Source organism: Genypterus blacodes, unplaced genomic scaffold (genome assembly GCF_046128005.1).
Source record: "Genypterus blacodes isolate CSIRO-AG114 ecotype Tasmania unplaced genomic scaffold, CSIRO-AGI_Gbla_v1 ptg000044l_1, whole genome shotgun sequence".
In the NCBI taxonomy this organism is placed as follows: Eukaryota; Metazoa; Chordata; class Actinopteri; order Ophidiiformes; family Ophidiidae; genus Genypterus; species Genypterus blacodes.
The window spans coordinates 9,384,365-9,410,089 of NW_027466857.1; the positions used below are offsets into that span (position 1 = coordinate 9,384,365).

Below are 25,725 nucleotides of genomic sequence, written 5' to 3' on the forward strand. Positions count from 1 at the left end.
GAGAAGAAACCACATGACCCTCTCCCTTCTCAATGGACTGCTCCTCCCCTCTACCTGTACGTGGCTTGGATCAAGGTGTGGGGGCTGCATATCAAACAGACTAAGGCCTTTGATGTGAATGGAAACACAAACACTGATTTCACCAGAGTCGTAACAGCTTATTTGTTCCCTTTAGTCATTCATTGAGCTTCTTGTTGCATGTGTATGTCTTCAAAGGAGAGCTGCATGAACTGGTGGTACAGTAGCCATGGAGGCCCTGAGAGCACCCTGTGCTAGTGGGTCGTGGGGTCTGTGGGAAGGCCATCTGGCTTCCTGTTCCTTAGATTTGATATTGATTTATTGGCTGTACATGGGAAGATAAGGGGACACCAGCTGCCAGAAGCCCAGACCTCTTAGTTCTCCTCTGCATCCTCACAGACAATGGGCCTCCTGGACATCCACATCCTAATGAAAAACTCAACTTAATCCTAAATTTTTTGTAAGAAAAAAAACAAAACAAAACAAGGAAATTAACAGAAATAACATGAATAATTAATTGCATGTAATTTAAAGTGTACAACTCCATTAAAAGCTCATCGCAAACTGGTGCCATTACTATATAAATCCTCCATATTCGTTGCACATTCTAAATGTTAGGTGTTTTATCTTAACACATTTAATGATGTATGTATGTTTGTTGTAATACAGACCATTCTGGGTAATGAGGTGCAAACCTGCATTGACTATTCCTAACAATCAGCGGTAACCTCTCACAGTGACCCCATCACAGAAACCATTCATTCAAAATGAGGCATATGCATAACGAGTCTCTCATTCCTGTAAAGTGAGCCGAGGAGTGCAGCAGTTTGGCCTAAGGTTTCTCAGAGGTGTCAACATGGTGCCACTGGGAAATGTACTTATGCCTTACTTTTCACACAATACACCCCCCACCCCACCCCGGCCCAACACACACACATACATACATAGACTCTCACACAACCAAACCTGCACCCCCCTGCCCTACCCTACCCCCATCCTTTCTTCCCCTTCCCCTCCCCTGCCAACACAAGCCTGTGATGTGACTGTCTTAGATAATGAGGTGAGAATTTTATGGCGGCAGTCTGTGAGCCTGGCACCAGTCTGTGAGGATGATGGGACTGCAGCCTCTGTGTGTCCTCGCTGGTAACATGCGCCCTCTGTTGACTGCCGCAAACCCACCATGGATACACAGACTGGTCTCTCAGCTCTACCAGACATCCACTTCAAAGTCAGAGATCAAGGGTTGACTTGCGCATGACACCAAGAGCATGACAATGCCACAGCCTGCCTACACCTACTGCTACATGCCAGCGCCTCAGACACAAAGACATGCAGGCAGCTCCTGCACTACTTTGCTCTATGGAGGAAGTACTCATTGAGAAGGATGTCAGAAGGGGGGTTATACATACAGGAAAAAGGCAGTGCTCTATCTGTAATCCATAAAAATAGAGATGGGCAATGAGGGTGAGAGGGGCAAAGGAAGGACAGCACAGGTCACATACATGAGACAGAGTGGCAACAGTTGCAAGGTGTCCTCTTTGATTGCTAAAGCGATAATTGATAAGATACAATTCATGAGTCTACACCACACCACTTATCTTTAAAGAAACCATCCCTATTATCTATTGTGTTACAAACCACAAACATATGACGGGGAGATCAAAGGGGATTTCCAAATAATTTTCAAGGAGATCTGGAGTCTTTTACTGCTTGGAGGAGGAAGAAATACATTGGACATTCTTTATTGGCAGTTCAGCTCTACAGCTAATATCTACATGTCCGGTTGGAAAATGTACTTTGCATCCACAATGGACTGTAACGAGTTCTAACAGTGTCTGCACAGTTATGAGGGCAGTAATAAGCTCCAGGCTTCCTTCTTACCCATCATCACAATTACCTCTGCCATCTCAAAATGGGTTCTTCTTTTCAGAAGTGAAAGCAAGTATCTCATTCACACAATCAGCCACACCCTTTCCACCCCCAGTAGGCAGCTAGAGGGGGAGTGAGGGAAACCTCTTTTGAACAGGCTGTCATTTCCTCTGGTTGGCTCTGTTATTCTAGAGGCCTTTGTGAAGGAGCCAAGTGGTCCAGCCGCAGACAGAAGGTGGGTTCCTCCAATGCATCTGGGCTTGTTAGCCCGGCAGGGGAGGGGGCACCCCTGGCAGGCAAAGACAGGGAGAAAACAAACACAACAGGACAGGGACGACAAAATCCTGCTGATAAATTCAGTTACACAGTAAATCACACCAATCAGACTTCAGCTTGTAATAAAGGCAAAAGAATAAGCATATTCCTATTTATAAATATGGTGGTATTTACATGAATGGCACAGGAACAGCAAGACTTCACCTGCAGACTGTTGATATGTAGAAAAAAGTTAGCTTTTACCACATGAAACCTGTGCTTATGGCCAAAACACTCCTAATTCAAAGATACAACAAAATATAGGCCTACCATACAACAACAGCTGTCATTAGTGGTTTGATCTAGCAAATCATATACTTTATTGCTGCCAAAGAGAAACATTTTCTATGCTTTTTACTTTGGTGAATAGTTACGCACATTATAATTCTATTCAAGGGGGTTTTCGAAAACTTTACCCAATAATTTGGAAATTCACTATCTAAATGGTCTGTCTAGCCTGTAAGAACACACAAGGGGACATTCCATTATATTTTGTTAACTTTGAACCTCTTTTCCTTATGTATTATCTAAGAAATCTTTTTTACAAAGTGGTGATGGTCACCACTTGACAAATTGGTTGGGGGTCAGACTGATACTATGTATTCATACGGTGTTGCAGTAAAAAGTAGGTGCATAGCGCCATCTATAGTAAGGAGGTTGCTGTAAGTACTCGTCTGAAGTCAACATTAATTATTTAATTAATGGCCAATATATGAGTGGACACAGCACAGGTTGCTTTTCCTTGAGTAATCTCTGCAACGTACACACATGTCTGGAGTTTTATCATTGCGATATTATGCTGTGTATTCCTGTTTATTTTTTAATTTTTTTATCAATCTTTCTAAAATGCGCTGAAATAACATCACATTCTCATATCCAGCAGAACTCGATGTAGCAATACATCTTATTGGTATATAAGCAATTGCCAATACCAATATTATCTTTTCTGCAATTCTACAAATGGGGGGTGGTTGCCTTATTATGATTTGTACGCAGCCAGATAGGGTGACCATTATCTTTCTTATGGTGGAGATATTTCTCAACAACAATAATAATACTTATTTTGTCAATTTTAAAATTTTTTGTTCATGTATTTATAGTTATGTAATTGAATGTCAACGTGACAGCGCAACACTGCCGCACTAACTTCAAATCTTGGTCAAAGAGCGCCCTCTAGTGTTACTGAAACATCATCTCAGCTGGCTGACTTCTAGTCGTAGGAAGTGACGCAGTCACATAACACCGCTGGTGTGGCTGTGCAGAGAAGGAGGCAGGATCTCTCGTCGGTCGCTATATTTAGAAGCTTTTCAACTTGTAAACAAACACTGTCCTGCCCCGAGAAGACACCTGAATTCATCAGAGGGACAAAAGCGGACCAGGCTCTACAGTTATGGCTTCAGTTAAGAAAGACGACAGACTGACGGGCTCTCAAAGCTTTTTGTGTGTTGGTTCTGCTGGGATTCTAAGTAAAACTATCCTGTCGCCGTTGGAGGTGGTGAAAATTAAAAGTCAAGTGGGCACATTCCACTGTAAGAAGGGCTTCTGGCAAAGCTTTCTACTTATTTGTCAAAATGAAGGACTTCGAGGGTTTTGGAAAGGAAACCTCGTCTCTTGTCTCCGGTTGTTTCCCTACAGTGCTGTTCATCTCGCCACATATAAAAAGTAAGTAAACTGAATGACGAGATTACAAAAACGTTCTGTTTGACTTTGCACATGTTAAGTATCAACTCAAGTGTTTGTTTTAATCTGTGCTGTGCTTTATGCGCGTGGTAGCTAGCATCATCAGCTGACGTAACCTATTGTGTGATGAACTGCAGAGGCTCAGTGTATCAATGTAAACATCAATATGAAAAGAAATAACAGAATCGAACAGAAGGGCGTAGTCATTGTTTATGTGTTTTTTGCATTAACGAAACTATATAAATGTCCTGTAAAAGTGAGGTTACTTTCAAAACCCCATTTCAACTTGCACTTCCTGTTTTCCTACCAGCTGCGCCTTCTAGTCTGAGCCAATCAGAGGGCTCCTTTAGCTCAGGCGATACCAACATCTGAGCAACATTTCTCCCTGACAAAAGGCTCACAAGTGCATCTTATTCGGAGGAGGCGATTGTCCAGCGACACCAAACATTTTCAACATATATATCCGAATTTTGGGTCTAGGTTGAAGTGACTGATAACGATGATGTTTGGAGTTTCCAATCTTGGTTAAGGAGTCGGGATTTGTTCTGTGGTCTGAGGGTGGAGTATCCTGTGAGACCTAACGCAGGGCAGCAATTAATCATGTGGGGTTACTCTGGGGCAAAACAAGCCGCACTGCCGCCAGCATGGCAGATAAACAAACATGTAGGGACGCAAAGATCCGCAGCCCAGACGAAAGTAGTGTAAAACAATGGCGTTGCTATGGTATCTGATGGCCGTGGGTCACTGTAAATAGATTCCCTCTCACGCTTCAGGGCACGTGTACATGTAAACACCACCCCACCCTGACTGGGCACATCGCCACTGTACTGAACACAATGTTCCAGCAGGGGAGGGTCCTGTGCTTTGTTGCTCTCACACAGTAATTCATTTGCTCATCTATTTCATGTCAGTGGTTATCACAGTGAGAATGTTATCACCAGGACGACGTGTACAGAATGGGACTGTACTATTTATTTGAATATGAACCTACGAACAAAACTATTAATAAACTTAATTAGTCAGATAATGAGAGAAACACCTGATGAATACATTCCATACTGATAAGTGTGATCACCCTGCACCCTCTGTGTCTCCAGGATTGTGCACCTTCACATGGATGAATTGGGCTTCATCTCTCAGTGGAGGGCCATGCTGGCAGGTGGACTGGCTGGTGTTGCTGCTGCCCTGGCTACATACCCTCTGGAGGTGGCAGAGACCAGGCTTATTGTCCAGAACTGCAGAGATCCTACATACGTTGGCGTACTCCACACCCTGTCAAAGATCTACAGGAATGATGGGCTCCTCGCTCTCTACAGAGGCTTTTCTCTCACTGTTTTAGGTTTGCACTCAACTCAATTCAAATTCATCCAATAGTGTTTATATGCTGAAATCTCACATTGTTATAGCTGATTAATTAGAGATGTTATTATCACCGCACACACACACATTGGCAGATTTTTCTATAATGAGTTCTTATGTTGTCACCTACAGTGATGAGGATCTTGGAACCAAACAGTCAAGTAGTTGTGTTTGGCGTTGGCATTTGTATTTCCTAGTCTTTATTTACATTTCTCTTCCTCTTTCTGTCTACAGGTGCATTTCCCTTTTCTTTTGGCTGCTATGCAGTCTACTCAAACTTGGACAAGCTCTGGCAGGAACCTCCGTTCCGTTTCACTTCTCTGCAGAACTTCATTAACGGCTGTCTGGCAGTGGGCGTGGCTCAAACTCTCTCCTACCCGTTTGAAACAGTAAAACGGAAGATGCAGGTAAGACGCCACCTGGCAATCTCACTTCCTGTGTCAAGGCTGTTTGTCCCTGAACCTTTTGACAACATAATTATGAGATACAAGCCTAATTTACACGTTTGTCTTAAGGAGAAAGACAAATCCGCAGTTTATATATGTTGTCGGATCCTGGTTCTGCTCTCTCGTTCTTTTCATCTAAATTTACTGACAGGAATAAAGTTTTTACCAGCACCAGAAAGCATAAAACATTTGATTTACTTGTTCCCTGTTGTTAGCCCCTGAACAAAATTAACAACGCTGTTATCTAACTTAATGGCATTACTCATCAGTCATCTGTGTCTGTTTTTATTGGGAATGAGTTATTATCCATTTGTCACCACTAAAAGTCACCATTAATCACACAGTAATATTCGCATTGCAGTTTTAGTCCCTTTATGCACTTTGTTTAATGAGATATTTCTCTCTGATTGTGTTGATCTGCAGAGGTTATATACGTTTTAGATAAAAGACAGCCCCCAAAGCTTAAAGTAGTTTTTAAAAATGTGTTTAACATATTTATTTATTTGTTCTCGTTTGAATTTACCCGCTTGTTGTACTTCTACCTTCCGTCCATAAGGGGGCGGTGTGGGTGTACATTAATGAAGCTTTGCCTGACTTGGTCACGATAAATGTTGGGAGACACAAACTTTAGATTCTTCACCCACAATAGCATCAATGGCAGGTTTTCAAAGTTAACTTGCAAAATAATTTAGCCTTTGTACCTTTAGAGAGAACCAGGACATTTGTTTTGACAAATACCATCTGGCCACCATCAAAGGTGAACACCATGTCATTACATGGTGTAGTAGCGCCACCAACAGCATCACCTTAGATTGACTATTGAGCAACAATGGCTCTGCAAAGGACAGAATACTACATCCGGTGTTATCGGCCTATTATTAGCTACCACAAGGTTCAACAGCTGGGAATGCGAATGCTGTCCCGGGTCTGCGGACGCTATAGATATGATCTCTAAAGATAGACAGTAGCTATCACACAGCAGGCAGGCTGTGTTAAAGTTACTGTGTGGTGTGTGCTGTGATTTTGGTTTGTCACAGTCAGATTGTCATATAATAAAGATAAGTGCATCTAGAAAATAGTTTCATTTAGATATGTGTTGTGCCTGTCTGTCAAGGCTCCGAGCTAAACATTAAACACCCGTCGGAGAATAGATGATAAGAAAACTACAGACAGTGTTTGTAGAGGCTTAGGGTAATGGTGTATGTTTAACTCCTTTACTTCTCCCGGGGGGGGTTTTCTCTGTCTGAATACAAAACAAGCCTCATGGCTGTGGGTGTATTCCATTTATATTCTCTTTCCCCAGTCACATGACAGTAAAGCAAAGTGGTGAGCCCGGTTAAGAAGACGGCACAGCACACAGTGTGTCAGAAAAGAGCCGTGCGAGAGATTAAACAAGCGGCCAAATCATAATGTCACTTTTAACAGCTATCTAATAACATTTTCATTTCCCCGGCTTGCTTCCAAATTCTCAATCTTATTTATTAGAGTGAAGATGACGGTGATTATATTCGCGTTATCCTATCTAGGAAACGTTTTATGATACGCTTGTCCTCTCCCTTAATGTGATTACACAGTATCTGTATATATCACAAACCGTTTCATTAAGAAGCTGATTTGTTCTCATCAATAGTTAGGAAAGATTGAGATTAGGAATTTAAAAAATCAGCAGCCTTTCCTTTATTGCATCAATGAGTATTTAAATAATGCTGTTATGTGTACGTACTGTATGTCTTGCATGTTAGTGATGATTACCCCTATTGATTTCTAGTCATCATGATTTCTAGTCATCATGACATTTGGCTGACTTATTATCCTTTCTCACTCTTCACAGGCTCAGAGCGCTCGTCTTCCTCATTTTGGTGGAGCCGATGTTCATTTCAACGGAATGATTGACTGCTTTGTACAAGTAGTCAGAAACAAAGGTGTCCTCTCCCTCTGGAGTGGCTTCACTGCCAGCACAGTTAAGGTACGCTGTGGCTCTCGTTTTTCTTTCTCGATCTAGAGCAGTACTCGGTAGGAACTGAAATAAACTGTTAAAGAGCACCGAGCGCACGTGCTATGAAACACGAGAGTTTTCCTCTGCCAGAAAAGTTGTAACCCTTGTCCGATATGTAATGGGGAGTTTGGGGGGTGGGGGGTGAGGCATGGAAAGCCGTGCTATGTAATTCATAACAGAAATATCACAGATAAGGTGAGTAAAGCCTGTCTGCGGGACAACATTCTCCATTCTCATATTCCCGCTGCAAATGTCATGTTGCTTTACGCATGGATGTCCTTGCCATGAGCATCAATACCACCCATTATTGATGTGTATCATATGGAACATTATGACTGACGTATGACATTCATTCCATTTTCCATTTGTGTGTCCTTCCTTCACAGATTGTCCCCTACTTTGGCCTTCTGTTTACCTGCATTGAGCTGTGTAAGCAGGTTTGCCTTTACCGCAACGGCTACATTGTCTCACCTCTGAGCTACAAACTTGCCCCGGGTGTCGACCAGAGCCTGAGGCCGTCCGAACTGCGAGAGGTGAAGCGCTACTTGAGAAACAGGAACTTTAGATCTGGGGAGTCGTCCTTTGGGAATCGCTGGTGAAAGTGCACCAGCAAGAATGTCTTGTGAGCAATAATGACTACTGATTACACTGCTCCAGTGTAGTGAAATGAGACGGATGTACTGTATGTGCTGTAGTCCTCCACAGGCTCATGTCTGTAATAAGTGTTCCAGGGGTAGCTTCTTATTGGAAAATGTGTTATATTTAACACAGCAATGTCCAGTCAGTAACACTCTACCTCTTTTTCTCAGAGAGTAATCTAGTTTATTATTAACCGTTACAAACCACGATCACAAGCTCAATTACTTTGTTCCGTCTTCCTGAGTGTTTTTAACTGAATATCATGTGCCTTGACCATTTCGTATTTATTTAGAGCTTTATTTCAACGATGCGTCCCGTGGCATCTAATGTCATAGTGTCATAACTGAAGATGCTTTTTACCCGACAAATTATAATTTGAGCTCTCTGACCTTGTCCTGCACTAGTGTTATGGTTGACATTTTGTTATTGAAAAATGAAGGTTGAATTTTGATTCTTTGTGCTTCTTTGTTATGGAGAACCACTGAAGTGCTAATTGTAACAGCAAATGTGTTTATATTAAATTTTAAAGTTGTATTGTGTGTATCTGGGTCTTTTTAAAGTCCCAATCGACGGAATCGGAACATGAACTAATCTCATTTAAAAGGGGCAAATATCAGCTTTGTCTCTTCACGTTGCCTTTGATCTAACGTGTGTTTTATCTCTTGCGTTACTACGACTAATACAATCATCTCGGCTTGAGTTTGACTGTGCTGACTCGGTAGTTAGATAATGAGACCACTCAGCTGACAGAGGGTTTGAGTGGAATCATCTGACTGAATTATGCTCCCTTCCTGCATACTGTGGGAAACTGAGTGACAGCCAAAGGACATAAACAGATGGGTTGACCTTTACGCACCATAGTTGAGGGCCTTCAGCTGCTTCATTATGACATTTTACACGACCTTGAACCAGAACTTGATCAAACCACATCACGCACATCCTCAACCTGGCAAAGGTTGTTACAATGTAAATAAAACATGTTGTGTTGTAGTTAAACCGCTTGCTTGGAGTGCAGAAAAGTTTTGTTGACTTTTGCGTGAGTGATGAGAGAAAAGCACCAAATCTGATTTGAAGGACATCGCGTAGCTCCGCCCACTTCTCCACTTTCTCCACCAATGAAACGCGAGAGAGGGAGATCACGTTTTCTCTCGCGCTCAGTCTTTTTAAATCCCCTCTCTTCCACTTTGACTCCGGCCACTCCAGCTCCTCCGGCAAACACCATCGACGAGAGACTGACAACACCCGAAGATGAATGAAACAGCCGTTTCTTTCGCCAAGGACTTCCTGGCGGGTGGTATTGCCGCTGCCATCTCCAAAACAGCTGTTGCCCCCATAGAGAGAGTCAAGCTTCTCCTCCAGGTGAGTGCGACACTTTCAACACTTTTCTTTACTTAAACGGCGCGCTTGCATCTTAATGAAGCGCTGCAGTCGTTCATTAAACGTCTCCTGCTCACATCTGCACCACTTAACGGAGACTTTTGTGTTTTAATTTAGCTGACTTGCTGAAAATCTGGCAATTTCAAACTGAGGAGTGGGGGGTGAATCTGATTAGAAGCAGCTACTGCAGTGGTTAAGCGGCTGTTAATGTTAATGAATTGCACGGGAAAGTGGGAATGAAGTAGTGAGGTCAGAGATTGATGCAGCACAGATGAAGATAATGGAGGAGTTACAGAATACCGCAGCCTGCACTCTGCTGGAGTTAGGAAGACCTGAAAAGCTTACAGAACATCACTTCAGTCAGCTGTTAGAGGTGAAAGTGGGGCTCGTCTTTCATGTTAGTGTCAGCATGGCGGAGGCTTGACAACTAGACAGACAAGGTCACAGCAAGGTTTGTACCATGGCCCTGTGCTGCTGCTGCATTTGGGCCAGAGCTCAGAGGCAGGGAGGGGAGGGGAGGGGGCTCGGGAATTGTTGAATGTGTGCCGTCACTGTTGTACTCTGGCACACGGATACAAACGTGTCTGTGAGGCAGACTTCATGTTCCTAAACACCACCACCTAGGTCAGAAGGTCAAACTGAACGACCGCTAACTCTCTATCGAACTATTCCACACTAAAGTAACTCTGTTTTTGATTACAGGTGCAATATGCCAGCAAACAGATTGCCGTTGACCAGCGCTATAAGGGAATTATGGACTGCATCGTCCGTATTCCCAAGGAGCAGGGCTTCCTCTCATTCTGGAGGGGCAACCTGGCCAACGTCATCAGATACTTCCCCACTCAAGCCCTCAACTTTGCTTTCAAGGACAAGTACAAGAAGGTTTTCCTCGATGGCGTAGACAAGCATACACAGTTCTGGAGATACTTTGCAGGAAACCTGGCGTCTGGCGGCGCTGCCGGGGCCACGTCGCTCTGCTTCGTCTACCCCCTCGACTTCGCCAGAACACGTCTGGCCGCTGACGTCGGCAGAGGTGGACAGGAGCGTGAGTTCAAAGGCCTGGGAGACTGCCTGGTGAAGATCTCAAAGTCTGATGGCATCAAGGGCCTGTACCAGGGCTTCAATGTGTCCGTTCAGGGCATCATCATCTATAGAGCGGCTTACTTCGGCATCTATGACACAGCCAAGGGTGAGTTTACAGAGATTACAGAGTTTGTTCTCTCTTTTCTGACATCTTTGTCTTGACTCTTCTTTAATCCTCCTGGTGAACATTTCTTTTGCAGGCATGCTTCCTGATTCCAAGAACACACACATTGTTGTTAGCTGGATGATTGCTCAGTCCGTGACCGCGGTCGCCGGTCTTACTTCCTACCCCTTCGATACCGTCCGTCGTCGCATGATGATGCAGTCTGGACGCAAAGGAGGTATTATCATTTATTTCTTCAAGAACTGTTGTTACTATGGTTTCTGGACTGCAGATGGGACATTTTTATAATCTAAAATTTTCCTTCCATCCTCAGCTGACATCATGTACAGCGGCACCATTGACTGCTGGAGGAAGATTGCACGTGACGAGGGTGGCAAGGCTTTCTTCAAGGGGGCGTGGTCTAACGTTCTCAGAGGCATGGGCGGTGCTTTCGTGCTGGTCTTGTATGATGAGCTTAAGAAAGTCATGTAAATTGTTTTTGTATGTCCGCTCTTCATGTTGTGACGTTAAACTGTAACATATCTTGTACATTTGGAAGGACTTCAATGCCACAATATTTATAGGGACCAACTAGTATTTTGCTACTAGTTGTACCGTGGGAATTTGTTATGCGTTCTTCTTTTGGCCCATGTTTTCTTCTTGTTTGCCAGCCACCAGAATGTCATTCCCTGAACACAGGAACCAGAGAAATAAAGGCAACCTACTGAGTGAATCTACTGCCTGGCTTTGAAATATTATGCTGTGTATGAAACGGTACGGCGTGTGTGTGTGTGTGTGTGTGTGTGTGTGTGTGTGTGTGTGTGTGTGTGTGTGTGTGTGTGTGTGTGTGTGTGTGTGTGTGTGTGTGTGTGTGTGTGTGTGTGTGTGTGTGTGTGTGTGTGTGTGTGTGTGTGTGTGTGTGTGTGTGTGTGTGTGTGAAGGGTATTGGTGTCGCTGTGGGAGGCCATTTCTCATTCGTGAAACGTAAGCTTAGAGCTGCAGAGGTCTCCAGGTTATGCTTGAGTCTGAGCCAAAATCAGCTGAGAAGTTGATCTACTGACAATGGTTCAACCAAAGGATACGCTGCGCCGTGGGCTAGGATGTCAAATCATTTAATGTTTACCGTTTATGTATTAAGTAATTAAGCAAAACACACAAACACATGCTGCAAAGTAAAGAGAGACTTCAAAACGCCAATTATACTTAAATCTCCTGTCGAGCATCTTTTCAGTCCATTCAGTGTGACTTGAGGACTGTTTAACTTTGAGCTCTTCTGACAATTCACCAGTCAGAACGACACACGCATGAAAAGCAAAGTCATTTAGAGCTGCGGCTGAGTCATCTCCCTAGCTCACTGTCGACTAAACTCAAATCATAATTGTATATCCGCAGTGATTTATGATATGTAGACCAGATCCTGCATCAGCTTTGAGTCCACGCTGACGTCGCTTTGATCTCCACTATTTTTGCTGAAGTGTGGGTAAGCAGCATAGTCATTCACACGTTAATGTTGCTGAGCACAGTGTTTGTATGATGTGCGTGCTCTCTATGAGGCCGCAGTGCTGCTTGGCAGCTTTAGTTAATCTTTTGCGGCCATTTCCATTGACCACCTATGCCCCTGTGGAACATTATGCCCCACTCAGGGAGACAGATCATGTTTCTTTAAGTTGCCATTTCACTTGCGGTGAAGTGTGCGACCTCATAAACATGAATCTAATTACAGGATGGTCAGCTTCTCGCTCTAGAGTCTAGACCTTTAATATTACATAAATCTCTAAGCCACTGACTACTACCATTCACCAGAAAGGTTGTGGTACGAGTAGAAAGCAGTTTATAACATGAGCCTTCAGACACAATCACTGTCATAGACGCTTATTCCAGATTTTGAAAGAAGGATAAAGTCTTAGTAACAATAATGGATAGCCAGATTTCCCCAGCTGGACAGCCTGATCTTCCTCTCAGTATTCAGCGAGCCTTGCATCTAACTCTGGGGGAATGTTACGTTATATTTTATAAATGTATCTTCAAATGTTAATTTCATCCCGTAACAGGTTGTCAATCCATTTCTGTAAACCGTTCCACATTTGCTCCATTACGACTCTTACAGGGATTAATGAATCAGAAGCTCCAGAGATCAGAGCCTTTTATGCTCTGCCTGCGAGGCATTAGACCAGCAGCACTGTCCGCCTGCTCTTCTGCTAAGTGGAAACGGCTGTGCATGTCCCCATGGAAACCTATGGCTGACTGAAGCCACCCATGGCACAAGGTAACTAACAGCCTTCTGCCAGACGGGCTGTTGCGTAATTTCAGCTGTTAAACAGAATGACGTCATGGCTTGACCTGAGCCGTGACCTTAGTGCTTTATGGGCAGATACCACACAGAAAGACTTCAACAATTTATGATTTACAGCTATTGTATCTCATTCATTCCCTCCTATGATTGAAGATGATTGCTGATGGCACTAAAACTCTCCCAACTGCGCCATCTAGTGGACACACATGCAACGCGTTCAACAAACCTCTGTAGTTCCATTTTACATTGGTGGCAGCAGGTTTGAGTTGAGATTGGTTTTTGAGTTGAGGTTGATGAAACAATATCCATTTTAGTTGTGGAATAACCAACAGTGTTTTTGAATTGATTTAAAACTGTAGAGTCCTAAGAGTCTAACCTGTAGTGTCATAAGCATATGCACGCACAGGCACACGGACAAACCACACAAACACACCCTCACACACACTCCCCCTCCCTCCCCCCTTTATTTTAATTTGTGGCCGTTTATGAAATATATATGGGTGTGTCAAGATTATGAATCAAATGCACAAAGCCCAAGTTAAGTCGCAGGTAATTTGTGTCAAAATCTAAATCAAAGTTCAAGTCTTTATGCATTTTTCTGTTAAGTCCGAAGTCCATGTTTATTACTGAAGTACCAGTCGGTTCACATGACTCTCATCCACACCTCCTGCTATAAACAAGAACTCTTCAATGTCATCAACCACCACATGAAACATTAGAATGACAACTGAATAACTTTAATGGGCCCTTCGCTGCTGACATAGATAGATAGATAGATAGATAGATAGATAGATAGATAGATAGATAGATAGACAGATAGATAGATAGATAGATAGATAGATAGATAGATAGATAGATAGATAGATAGATAGATAGATAGATAGATAGATAGATAGATAAGATGCTATAACCACAATAACCAATAGATGGCGTCCAATCGCGCTGAGGAGCACAGAGTGATGGACTCTCTGCAGCCAATCACAGCTCCGCCTGTTGATAAACTTCGCTTTTTTCCGCCTTTTGACTTCGTGCCTATGGAAAACAATTTCTTCTTCTTCTCGGTGCTAAATATGTGCATATACAGCGCGTATAGGTTCCGACCGAGAAACACGAGCCATCCGGGAGACTTGTAAAGAGAAGAACATGTACCTATGGCGCCTCTCCCTCGCTGTGATCCTCGGTTTGATCTGGTATTTTTCAGACTGTGGTCGAACGCTGACACAGTACTTTTTATGTCTTTTCTTTTGTTTTTTAACTCCTCTGCTCGTTACAAAGCTCGGTCGGGAGAGCAGCACTCAGACAGACGAAGAAGAGCATCCGTTCCAGGTAACGTAACGTAGCGCGTGCCGTCGCAGGAAAGTGTTGCATTTACGAGCAGTGTTGTCACTTTTTAACTTTAATAATTGAATAACAGGAACATGTGATATTCAGCCGAAACTTATCAACTAAAAGTCTCGACGCGTTTGGAAGCGAGTTTGTTTGTTTGGGATGAAGTATGAAAATATAGTTGGTATTAAAACAGCGGTCTTGGTGTTGTTTACATGCGAGTACAGTCGGTCAAAAACCATCAGTCGTGAGAGAAAACAATGCTAACAATTTAAATATTGAAACAAACATCATTCATAGCCTGAGGTGCATTTTTGAATTCAGGCTCCATACGCTTGCATGGTTACCTGCAGCCTTAGATGTTTTAAGCTGCTTTCCCTTCTTGAAATGTGACCATTTCCTTGTGAAATTGCTTATTGTTTTGTTTCTTTACAGGAAACAATACAGGAAAAAATATTTGGTTTCTTGACTGATGGAAATGGAGGCAGTACACAGGCAGAAACACTGGAGTCTCAGTACCCACATGTTAAAAAGTCTCTTCAGAAAGGTGAGGCAAGTTTTGACACAATAAACACAGTAAACACAACATGTAGGTGTTCTAATGGGTGTAAACATATTAACCATTAGCTGATGTATCTGTTTAAAAAGTAAAATCTGCAGTTGAGCGACTGTTTACAGGAAGATGTGCGTGCATATGCAAGATCTTTCTTGCACTCTTTACTGTAGGGTGTTTTGTCAGCAAAAACATAGCCTAGTTTTGACATGACACAGTTGAAAAGGATCTGCATAGACACAGCTGCAGCTCTGGGGCTCATGTTACATGGAGGAGGAGGAGCTTTGAGCAGGGAGAGGATGAGAAACCACACCCTTTCAATAGAGGATGAAGATGTGCATGCCTGGGGTTGTTGTTACTAGTCCTGTAGTCACGTCGTAACAGGAAATGGGTTATTGTGGTTTGCGAAGGGCATTGACACTGTGCCTCATATTCGCGCAGTGTTCAATAACATACCACAGCTCAGTCAGTGTGAAAATAACACGTCCATGTTTTTGTTCTGTTTAATTGTTGAAAACTGCTTGTAGCTTTTTAAAAATAACAATTTAGGCTTGACTTTTTGTTCAGAATATAATGAGCTGTTAGGACCTGTCTTCAACAACACTTCACACTCAGAAACCCCTGCAGTGACCTGATGGAGTGGGTTTGGTGCATTAAAACAGTATAATTGGAAAGTAGAAACTGAAGCCTTGAATTCCACCGAACAAAACATTCTTGAATTTGAAGGACTTGGTGTGAACCTGCTGTTCATGTGAATTGTTGTGTTGCGTTTGCTGTCTCTCTCAGTCTTCGAGTGTGCTTATGCCCAGCTGGTCCTGCCTTGGTACCGCGTTCCCGAGCCTCGTGAGCAGCAGCCCCTCCATCGGGTCCTGAGCCGAGAATTCGACTATGTCTTCGACCGAATGATTGAGAGAGCCAAAGACTTTGACGTTTGCCAGGCGGGCGTGGGCTCCATTCGTACATTGACCCAGCACTTGCATAATGCGAAGCAATCCAACAGGTTGGGCTTTTTCCATTTTCGTCCTTTTAAAAGGACTCGCAATTTCCACTGCTGCCGCTCCAGTTACTCTTTGCTCTCAGTCCTTTGCAGAAGTCAATAAATACCTCAATATTTCTTTATCACCTATGAATAATTTACCATACTTTTATTGGATTTTACCTGCACCGACATCCTAATGGTCTGCTTTTTATTCCATTGAAGTAGTTAATGGTGTTTGAATGGTAGCACATCAAATTCAGTGGGCTTTATATCAAGTCATTATCTGATATGCGTGGCAATAAACACATTTTATTCATCTCTGCTGTGCTTCCTGTGTTGTGCTTTGTTCCAGAGAGCCTATGTTCAGTTCCAGGTATGAGGAGATTGCAGTTCTCAGGGAGTTTTCAGAGGCTGTGGTTCGTAACCTTTTCGCCGAGTCTCTCTGTGGCCAAGAAGTCAACCGCTGTGCCTTAAATGAGATCATTGCCTTAAAGGGTAAGAAAACCTTAGTTACACTCTGCAGGAATACAGTCTTTTTATAAGGCCTAAACCCCCACAGACTATTTTTTACCAGAGTGAACAGCATGTAATCCCTTATTATCAGCAGCATTACTGCGTTCAGAACATGAATTTGGGGTTATATAAAAGGATGGATAATCCCATAGTGATTTACTGGTTCCTTTTTGTGGTTTACTGAAATTGAAAATGCAAAAATACCTGTTCTTTTTCAAACAGCTCATTACTGCAAACAGTGTTTTACACAGTTGTTCCATGTCCGTAGCTCAGTTAAGAGGGAAGTGAACATGTCTTATCTTCTTTTCATTCAATAACATGGTAGTTTAGCAATCTAATTTTTATTCTCTATGATTTGAGGAACACACTTTGTGGCTGCACTTTTTGTGTTTTATCTCAGCTACACTTCACATTACCCATCAAATTAAATGTTTCACACCGGCTGATGCTAATTATCAGTAGTGGAGGCTAAAGTTCTACCGTTATATGCTGTTAATTTTGTAGCTGCATCCAACGGATCCAAAAGCCATTAATTTTATGGTGTAAAACAAGGGAGTGCATAGGATAAGTGTGTTTACCGTCTTCCTCAGGGCTGGAGCTGTTGGTGACATGGCTGTCTGACCCTGACAACCTGAACCAGCTGGTGGTGAGCCAGCTTGACAGCATGACGCCCAAAGGCTCTGTGGAGGATCTGTGTGGATCGGACCAGGACCAAACCTCTCTGGCGTCACAGGAGGACGGAGATGAGAGCAGTGAAGTGTGAGTGGCTGTCATCTTTCGCTACCTGCTTGCTTGCTTGCTTGCTTGCTTGCTTGCTTGCTTGCATGGTGAGCCTCAAAGCAGCCGGCCACCCTCTGTGTTTGCAATTTGGCCTGACCCAGTTTGTTTGATGGCTGCTTTTGGTTTTGTAGAAGCTTGGAGGGAGCAGAGAGCACATCCAAGGCCAAGATCAAAGGCAAAAAGAGAGGTACGTTTTTGTGCTTAACGGCTTTGTAAAATGAGTTTTATATGCCATTTCATCTGTAAGAACAGTAAATTAGATTTCTACCTGATTTGAGTTCTTATCAGTTTCATGTGGTTAAAGACTTGATGTCAGCTGGAGAGCTTTGTGGGCGTGCAGTGAATAGGGAACTTGTGGCAGTAAGTGTTTGCATGACAGTTTGATGATGTGTTGTCAGCTATGTGACATTATAATTTTCTAAACTGCTCTGCTCTCCAGAGTCTAATTAAGCCCTGTTTATTTGTCCAGTTAATTACATAAAAATAGCAGAACTGAATACCAAATGTGTTCTGCACAGTCTTCAGCCTTTGTACTGGAAACAATTAAACAGTAATGATAGCTGAAGAAAACAGGATTAGTATGCACAGGATTTAAATTAGCACATCAAAACATTCAGAAACCCATTTAGTTCGCAATGGCATATTTGCAGATTTCCTGTTAAAATCTGACGTTTGATATGTGTTTGTTGTATGTGTCAGGCAACAAACTGAAGGAAGGATGGTCCAAATTTGTGGACAAGATAAAGTCCAAGAAAGCCAAGAAGAAGAAGATGAAAAAGATGGAGCAGGAGCTTGTGTTGAGGATCATGACGCTGCAGGGTGAAGTGTCCAATGAGGACAACTGCAGCAGCAGGGAGGGCTCCGTTCACAGCCAGCAGAACTCTGATGAGGTCAGACCGCTGCACTAACACACTGTCCATAACCCAATTTATGTCACTGCACATGACATTTATGAAACATGACAAGATGCTTGTTGCTCCATTTAGGAGGACAGCGATCTGGAGGATTACTTGACAAGTGTTCAAGAAGACATGATGGAATTCACGCTGTCGTATGAGATGTGGCGTGTTGGCCACTGGGCCGTCAGCATCCCTCATGTAAGTTATAATTAGCGGGGACACGGCAGCATGTCCCGCAGCCTTGTTATCTGCACACTGAGGCTGATAAATCCTGTCCTCGGGCAGCGTGTTAATGTTTGAGCTGAACATCTACCGCAGGCTGACTGGCAGAAAGGAGAGCTGGTCCTCACGCTTCACCTGGAGGAAAAGGACAGCCCGGAAAACCTACAGTGGGACATCAAAAAGGCTTACATGGATATCATATATTTCCGTAACAGATGGCAGGTATGGGACGGATAAACACCTTTTATATTTCTGACTGCACAAGTAGGGATCTTGTGAATTAGATATTTTTCTTCCGTTTTAATCCTGTGAAGTATGGAGATAAAGAACTGTCCTACTTATACGGTCAGGTCTTCTCAGGATTTACAGATAGAAACCTTCTGGATGTCATCAAATCTCCTCTTTTCATGCCTGTTAACATCCTCGTCTTTTTTTCCTTCAGGATTCCACCAGCCTGCCCGGGATATTGGTGCTGGAGGAGGAGGAGGTCAGCGATGAAGCCAAAGAAGAAGCTCGGCTGTCGGTGGAGCACTTTCTGCAGGTAAAGGACACAGATACAAATTGTAGGTTTAGTCGGGGCGCAGATGATTGACGAGCTTCGGATCTTCACGTCTTTTTAAACACGTCATTTTCCATTTGCAGGAGTTGGTCTCCGATAATCTGATTGGCCCCACTCAGCCCGTGTTTCAGTTCCTCTGCCCTCTCGACAAACTGCTGAGTGAGGAGGAAGATTACGGGGGAGTATGGAGCCTACTTAGCGGCTTGGCCTACTTCCTGACTCCGGGCCAAGAGGAAGAGGAGGTAAAAAACCGCCACGTATCTGCGTTTCTTCAACTTGGCATCTTAATTAAAAGCATAATGGATATTTTGGCACTGTTGGCTTTGGACTGAAGACATATAGACATTCACAAGCAGCTCATCAAAATCAATGGCTGAGTTTCCTATTTGCTTTAACAATGTTATCGATCGGGTGTATTGATTAGTCTAGTTGTTTGGTGTCAGCCATGCCATAAAATGATGTAAAGGCCGATTTTTACGATTAGATTGTAACAACTAGATTGCTCCTTTTTTTTTTAACAGAACCCAAGCCCTCATACAGAAGCCAAAGGAGAAAACGTCATCTCCCTAAACGCAGAGTCCACAGCGCCACCTTTAGAAAATCCCGGTCCCTCCAGGCACAAGAGCAACCGCGTTACAATCCCAAGTATAGTCATCTCCCAATACGATCCTCCCTCAGGTGAAGCTGAGGAAGAAGAAGAGGCAGAAAAAGAACAACAATCCGACTCAAGTAATGAAACCGGTTCTGAAGACAAAACTGAAGACTCTGACAAACCCAAAACCTCTCCTTTTAAAATGATATTTAGACAGTTGTCCCGATCAAAGTCACAAGAGTCTTTGGCCTCAACCAAGACCATCAATGACGACGACCAGGCTGAGATGGAATTCAGTCCAGTTGGAGTCTCTGAGGACGATGCCGCAGAGGGGCCGTCGTGGCGGCAATTCATCGCCAAGCCAAACAAGAGGGAGAAAACGGGAAGCAAAGGGACAGAACAGGGAACTATGGCCAGACAAGACGACGAACAGTTTCAGAAATACCAAGCCAGCTGGGAGCAACAGGAAGCTACCAAAGCCCTTTTTGATCTGCTGAAAGAAATATCTGGTGAGTTCACTGGATTGGATTGCTTGTGCTGCTCCCAGAAATCTGCTGAAGCATTTGATGGCTCTTAAGAGTGCTGAGTGCATTTTCTAGCATCTATTCAGCCGCTGGTTTCAGGTCGTTTCATTTCCATATGAAAGTCAACCCGCAGACTTGAAACTAATCCAAATAGGTAACGATCCACACTGAACATTTAGCCATCTTTATTAATTGTAGCATTAATCACAGTTTCCTGAGAGTATTTTTGACTTCATGGCAGTCACCCAGCATTTCACATTGTATTATTTGGCTCTGTTGTCAGAAACTAAATACAGCAGACACTAAGAAAAACAAAACAAGCAATATAATATAAAAGAAAACACTGAAATTGTGAAAATAATAATCTGATTTGGGGATTTGTGATTGAAATGTAGTTCAGGTTAGAGGATAATTGAGTTTCATAAAGAGATCTTGCAGTAGAAGCCTTCAACTGAAACAAACATTTAACTGACAAAACAATGTTACGATGCTAAATGTTCTCTGTGAGGAATTTCATATCACAAGCAATCTTACACAAATAAATATACTTTTCTCTTTTTATAGGCAACTCCATTCTCTTGAACATATTTGATGCCATTTTGAAACCGGTCATGCCCATCCTCAAGAAGTTAGTTTGGTCTTTCTTTCGGCCCTTTCGATTTGTAGAGGAGTGACCTCATGCAAACATATTGATTGAGTTATCGTCCCTGTTTAGGAAAGTTAACTCCTTCTTGAGCAAGATGAACCCGACGGAGCTGCAGATGGCCTTGTACATGGACACCATGTGTGACAAACTGTGGCCAGAGTGTCCACCAGGACCGCCGCCACCTCCCCGCACCGAAGAGGAGAAGACGGAGACCAGGGAACGAGCGCACCACCTCATAAATTCCAAATGTAAGCGAGGCCTCCCTGAACCTTCAGGGGAAATGTTGGGTTATTACTACCTGATGATCTGTGTAACATTTCTGCTTTTTATGTTCTTTCTCTCAGATTCCAGCTATCTCATCCTCAAGAAGACGGATGTGGAGTCTGTTTTTAATCTTTTTCAGGACAGAGAGGAGAACAAAACGCTGGTCTATGTGAGTGTGTATATATATATCCAGTTTCCGTGATCAGACCGTGTTTCTGTCAGTATTCATTATTTATTTAATCAATTTGACGCTGTTCGTTCAATATCGTGATCAAATTTTGTTGCTTGCTCTACTTTCGTGACAGATGCTGCTGTCATTCCTACTGCGTGAGTTTTTGCCCGATGAGCCTTTCCTAAACGTGAGCCCCGCCGCCCTGCAGAAAGTGACCAACTCCACTGCCTGAGCTGTCAAAGCCCCACTGGGTCTTTTAGAATATCTAAGTATTTATTACAATTTTCAATGTCTTAACAATATTTGGTTCTCCATCAAAGCCTTTACACCTTTTTCTGCAGTTTTTACCTCACATTTTGATCAGACTGTGAATTTGTTGAACATTTATCTTGTCTTATTTTGTAGTCACGTTATTACTCTTGAATTATTTGTGTGTGAAATCAGAAACTTCCTTGCATTCCTTCCTTGTGTAACTCAGGGACAAAAATGCACATTTTTCTGTAAATCAACAGCTTGAATTTTAACTTTTGTTGTGGACATTTTATTGTGAATTAACTGGCATTCCCTTGAATATTTTGTATCACTTTGAACACTTTTGTATGGTGTTGGTGTGCTGGTTACTTTGACCCTTACGTTTCAATATAATCAAATATCTCACAATTTGTAATCACATAAAACGGACACGCGTGTTATCAAGTTAACCATCAAATGATGTTCAAAGTAAACTGTGAAATATTTAAAATAAAATATTTAAAAGATTGTTTTTAGTCATATGTGGCTCCGTTCCAGATGTGTGGTTCCAGAGTTTTTACAGTGCAGTGCATATGGTGCAGTAATTATGGAAAGTGGTTTCTGTTGCCTGCAGCTTATTTGCTTCAAAGTTATATTTGAGTGCAAATGTTTTACAACAGGTAAAATAAACAAGGTTATCCAACAAGGGGAGTCCTAAGTGCAAGAAAGGCATGCAAATGAAATGCAAATTTAATTCAATGATGTGTAATCCTGTCCGTGTTTCTGTAGTTATTTAAAGTAGAATTTAATTACTTAGCACAAGAAAACAAGCATTCAGATTGGAACCACATGTTCACAGCATGCTGTATTATTTGCATCACACATTTACATACTTTGAATTTAGATTATATTCGATTCAACGTTAATGTCATTGCGTATGTCGCAGGTACAAGCAATGAAATTAGATAAAACGGAACGTAAGTGCATTCAATTAATCAGCTACTGAATTGTTTTGATCCAGTTAAGGTGGCAGCATAACATGTATTCATTTGTATGTTATTCATTTATTCTCCAGTAGCTGTGGAATAACATCATACAGGATTAAGCACCGTCACCTGATGTTCATAGCTGTTTGATTTACAAACGGCCACCAGTGAAACTTACTGCCTGTTTTAATGCTGTGGCCATAAAAGCTGATTAAGTCTGAAATAATAATAATAACAACAATAAATCGTCGGCTCTGTAAAGTGTCCTTGAGCAAGACGTTTCTCCACTGCGCCTCCGCTCCAGTAGGTGGCAGCACCGCGAGGCTTCGCCAATCCAAGATGTCTGCGCCCTGACGGTTTCTGTGAACAGCGTGAAGGTGCATATCAGCGACCGGTAAGACTACTAAGAGCGTTGGTTCGATTCTTTCGGGGATGTCGTGGGTTCTGTTAGGGTTTCACACATTTACAGAAATGCCTGGTGCTTGTTAGGCGGCGAATGTGCCCCGAAACGCTGTGTTTGTGCCTAGCTTCCGTCTGAAGGAAGTGTGCGTGTTTGCTTGTGGAATTAACTGTGTCCAGCCACCCAGTGTCACTTGACCTTTGATTATATTTGATATTTTCATATTCTATTATTCTACTGAAACCCTCCCGAGAACGTGACTTATCTAAATTATCTATATTCCATTATATACCTGAGTATTTCACATTTTTGGGACAAATATCAACTCTAATACGTCATTTGGTTCATGGTGAGCTTCATTTCCATTCATTCCTTTCTATTGTGTGTTTTCATGCCTTGTTTCCATTGCAACAGCTTTGTTTGTGTTCTTTGTTTGATGCTTTTTCACTCATATATGATGTATTGTTTTGTGCAGTGTAGCTTTTTGTCAAGATCCTCTTTAAATCGAGATGATTTACTCTCCTGTCAACATGTTTACTAGATATTCAGAGGAAGGATGAAACACTTTTCCTCTCCAAGCTTTTGTTTCAATGAGAATAAGCAGAAAATTTGAGCTTTTTTTGCCTATGTGGACGGTAAATCAAATCAATCTATATGACACAATGTTGTCACCTTAACTGTGACGACAGCAAATGAAGCCTTTCTTTATTTAGGGCGTTTCGTTTCCCTCCTGATACGTTTATGAGCCTTAACAACGACGGTCTTATGTGATCCAGCACAGGATTTGGCAGAGTGTGTTTGAAGATTATAGATATACATCAAATTTATTCACCATGGGCTTTCAGAGGAAGACAATAAAACATAAGGACAAGACAAGAGAGGCGGTGAAGCATTAGAATAAAACAAAAGAGCTGTAGAATTATGTGTATCAGTATACACACACACACACACACACACACACACGCACACACATAAATTATGGATAGTTGATGCCAAATAAAGGGCTGATCCAGAGTTCAGGAGCTCTGGGGCAGTTTGGGGTTGATAGTGATCCATCAAAGTAGGAAATCTGAGAGAACTGAAGCTATAAATTTGATTAAACTTGTTACTTTCTCATATTTGCATCACAGATCTATCAGTGTCAGTGTATATGCTTTACCGATATATATAATATTTTACACGCTGCATTTTAGGATGACATTGAAGCAGCTCTGGATGATCTTATAGTCAGACTGACAATTAGCAGCGAGTGTGTTTACCCTGTGAGACGTCGAATCATTAGCTCAGCTCTGAAACAAAAACTCATTTCACTTTCATCACAATCTCATAGCTCGAGATCCTCTGCCGTGTGATTGGAGGTTGATGAGTTTTGTCCTGAGTGAATTCTAAACACACACACACACACACACGCACACACATATTCACACACATACCTACTGTTACTGCCCAGACTTGCTCAAGTTTATGGATGTTTTTCTTTTTACTATCACGCCTGGGCTGTGATCACTCGCTCGCAAACTTTATACTGTCAGATCCTCGTGTCATCGTGTGTCGCCTGGCAACAACTTCCTCCTGTGTGTGGACCCTGTTTTTAGTCACATTCAATTAAGGCAAAAATGAATTAGTATTGAATGAAGGAAGTTGAAATTAATGAAGTATTGTAATCCCTTTGACATGAAGCATTACATCATAGTGTCGAGAATACTGACTAATTTTTAAGCGGATACATACTCATGACATGTCTATAAATTATCCAGGATTTATGAGGCCTCATCCTGTTATCGACAGTGACAACCTCTCCTGTTAGTTCCAAACCAAAATTGAGTATTTGTTATTAATATTTAATTTATAATTAGAGAATCTCCCAAAGGTACTAATTAAATCAAGTAGAGTGAGTAGACGTTTTATAGGAGAATTGGTGATGAACACCTCTTTTTCCAAATCTCCTATTTTGCTCTGTAATGATGTTAAGTCGTCTCCAGATGCTTTGGACTTTGAGCTTGCATGGCTAAAGACTTTGCCTCTGATGAAAGCTTTGCAGGCCTCCCAACGGGGGCCTGTTGCTGATGTTTCATTAGTATCGATCCCGAAATAAAAGTCTTTCTGTAATTCTGGAAACTGGACAAAATCTAAACCTTGTAACCACTTCTGCCGAAACCGCCATCTAGGTGGGTTAGGAATCAGTCTGGGATTTAGAGATATGGAATGAATGAATGAAACAAGGGCATGAACAGAAATGACCACACGGTGCAAACGAATGAAAGTGTTCTATACCAGAGGATGTGTGGTGTGTAGATGAATGGCATGAAAATTCCCTCATATTACATTTTCCTCCTGATATCATTGGTTAAGCTCTGAAATTAACAGTTAAAGGATTTTCCGAGATTGTTGATGGGAGGCAGATCCTGTTGATCTGTCCATGGAAAGATCCAGGATGCAGTTGAAGTCGCGTCCTTTCATAAAATAACCTGGAAGAGAAGATTAATGTAAGGAAGAGATAATTGATAAAAAGAGAAGGTGTCATGTATCATTAGACCAATAAACATGAATGATATTATATTCAATGACAATAGAGCAACTAACTCAATCTAGTGGATCAATAATTGCTAATGATTTTGAATGTAATGGATCTATGTAGGAGAAGAGTATAACGCTGAATGCCCTGATCAGGCACTCTTCTCTGGTAATGTATGACTTTTTTGCAACAGAATTACCTTTTGAATTCAACCGTTTTCTCCCTCTCATAACCTGTTTTAGTTGAGTTATTTAAAACTAGATCTCTAGCACTGAATGCAGTGATGTGAGCCTCAGCCTGTAACACTTGACCCCAAATTTCACTTCATAAAGTAAACAAAGAGAGAATAGGGAGCACTTAAAGATAACAACGTACATAACAGACAC

General features: G+C 42.3%; 2 protein-coding genes across 5 annotated transcripts; both read left to right on the forward strand.

The window, feature by feature from the left end:
• The first annotated feature begins 3,447 nt into the window (after positions 1–3,447).
• LOC142999484 (ADP/ATP translocase 3) lies at positions 3,448–11,618 on the forward strand. 3 transcript variants are annotated; one of them, XR_012963318.1, is made up of 7 exons: positions 3,448–3,864; positions 4,980–5,221; positions 5,476–5,648; positions 7,519–7,653; positions 8,070–8,216; positions 9,526–9,681; positions 10,402–10,537. XR_012963318.1 is itself a non-coding variant. In XM_076149076.1 (5 exons), the coding sequence occupies exons 1-5, from the start codon at positions 3,593–3,595 to the stop codon at positions 8,280–8,282; spliced, it is 1,035 nt and encodes a 344-aa protein (XP_076005191.1). In that variant the 5' UTR covers positions 3,448–3,592; the 3' UTR covers positions 8,283–8,856. The 3 variants fall into 3 exon arrangements, 2 of the variants coding, with proteins under 2 accessions (XP_076005191.1, XP_076005192.1); XM_076149076.1 differs by lacking the exons at positions 9,526–9,681; positions 10,402–10,537 and having other exon boundaries at positions 8,070–8,856; XM_076149077.1 differs by lacking the exons at positions 3,448–3,864; positions 4,980–5,221; positions 5,476–5,648; positions 7,519–7,653 and adding exons at positions 10,983–11,123; positions 11,220–11,618 and having other exon boundaries at positions 8,085–8,216; positions 10,402–10,888.
• A 2,564-nt stretch (positions 11,619–14,182) lies between these two features.
• Positions 14,183–22,108, forward strand: LOC142999575 (uncharacterized). 2 transcript variants are annotated; one of them, XM_076149178.1, is made up of 16 exons: positions 14,184–14,504; positions 14,940–15,051; positions 15,844–16,057; positions 16,389–16,531; positions 17,140–17,308; positions 17,461–17,516; positions 18,029–18,219; positions 18,316–18,426; positions 18,547–18,672; positions 18,893–18,991; positions 19,093–19,251; positions 19,531–20,110; positions 20,690–20,753; positions 20,841–21,019; positions 21,116–21,204; positions 21,341–22,108. In XM_076149178.1, exons 1-16 carry the CDS (start codon positions 14,322–14,324, stop codon positions 21,437–21,439), a joined length of 2,574 nt encoding a protein of 857 aa, XP_076005293.1. In that variant the 5' UTR covers positions 14,184–14,321; the 3' UTR covers positions 21,440–22,108. The 2 variants fall into 2 exon arrangements, with proteins under 2 accessions (XP_076005294.1, XP_076005293.1); XM_076149179.1 differs by lacking the exons at positions 20,690–20,753; positions 21,116–21,204; positions 21,341–22,108 and having other exon boundaries at positions 14,183–14,504; positions 20,841–20,990.
• The last annotated feature ends 3,617 nt before the right edge of the window (positions 22,109–25,725 follow it).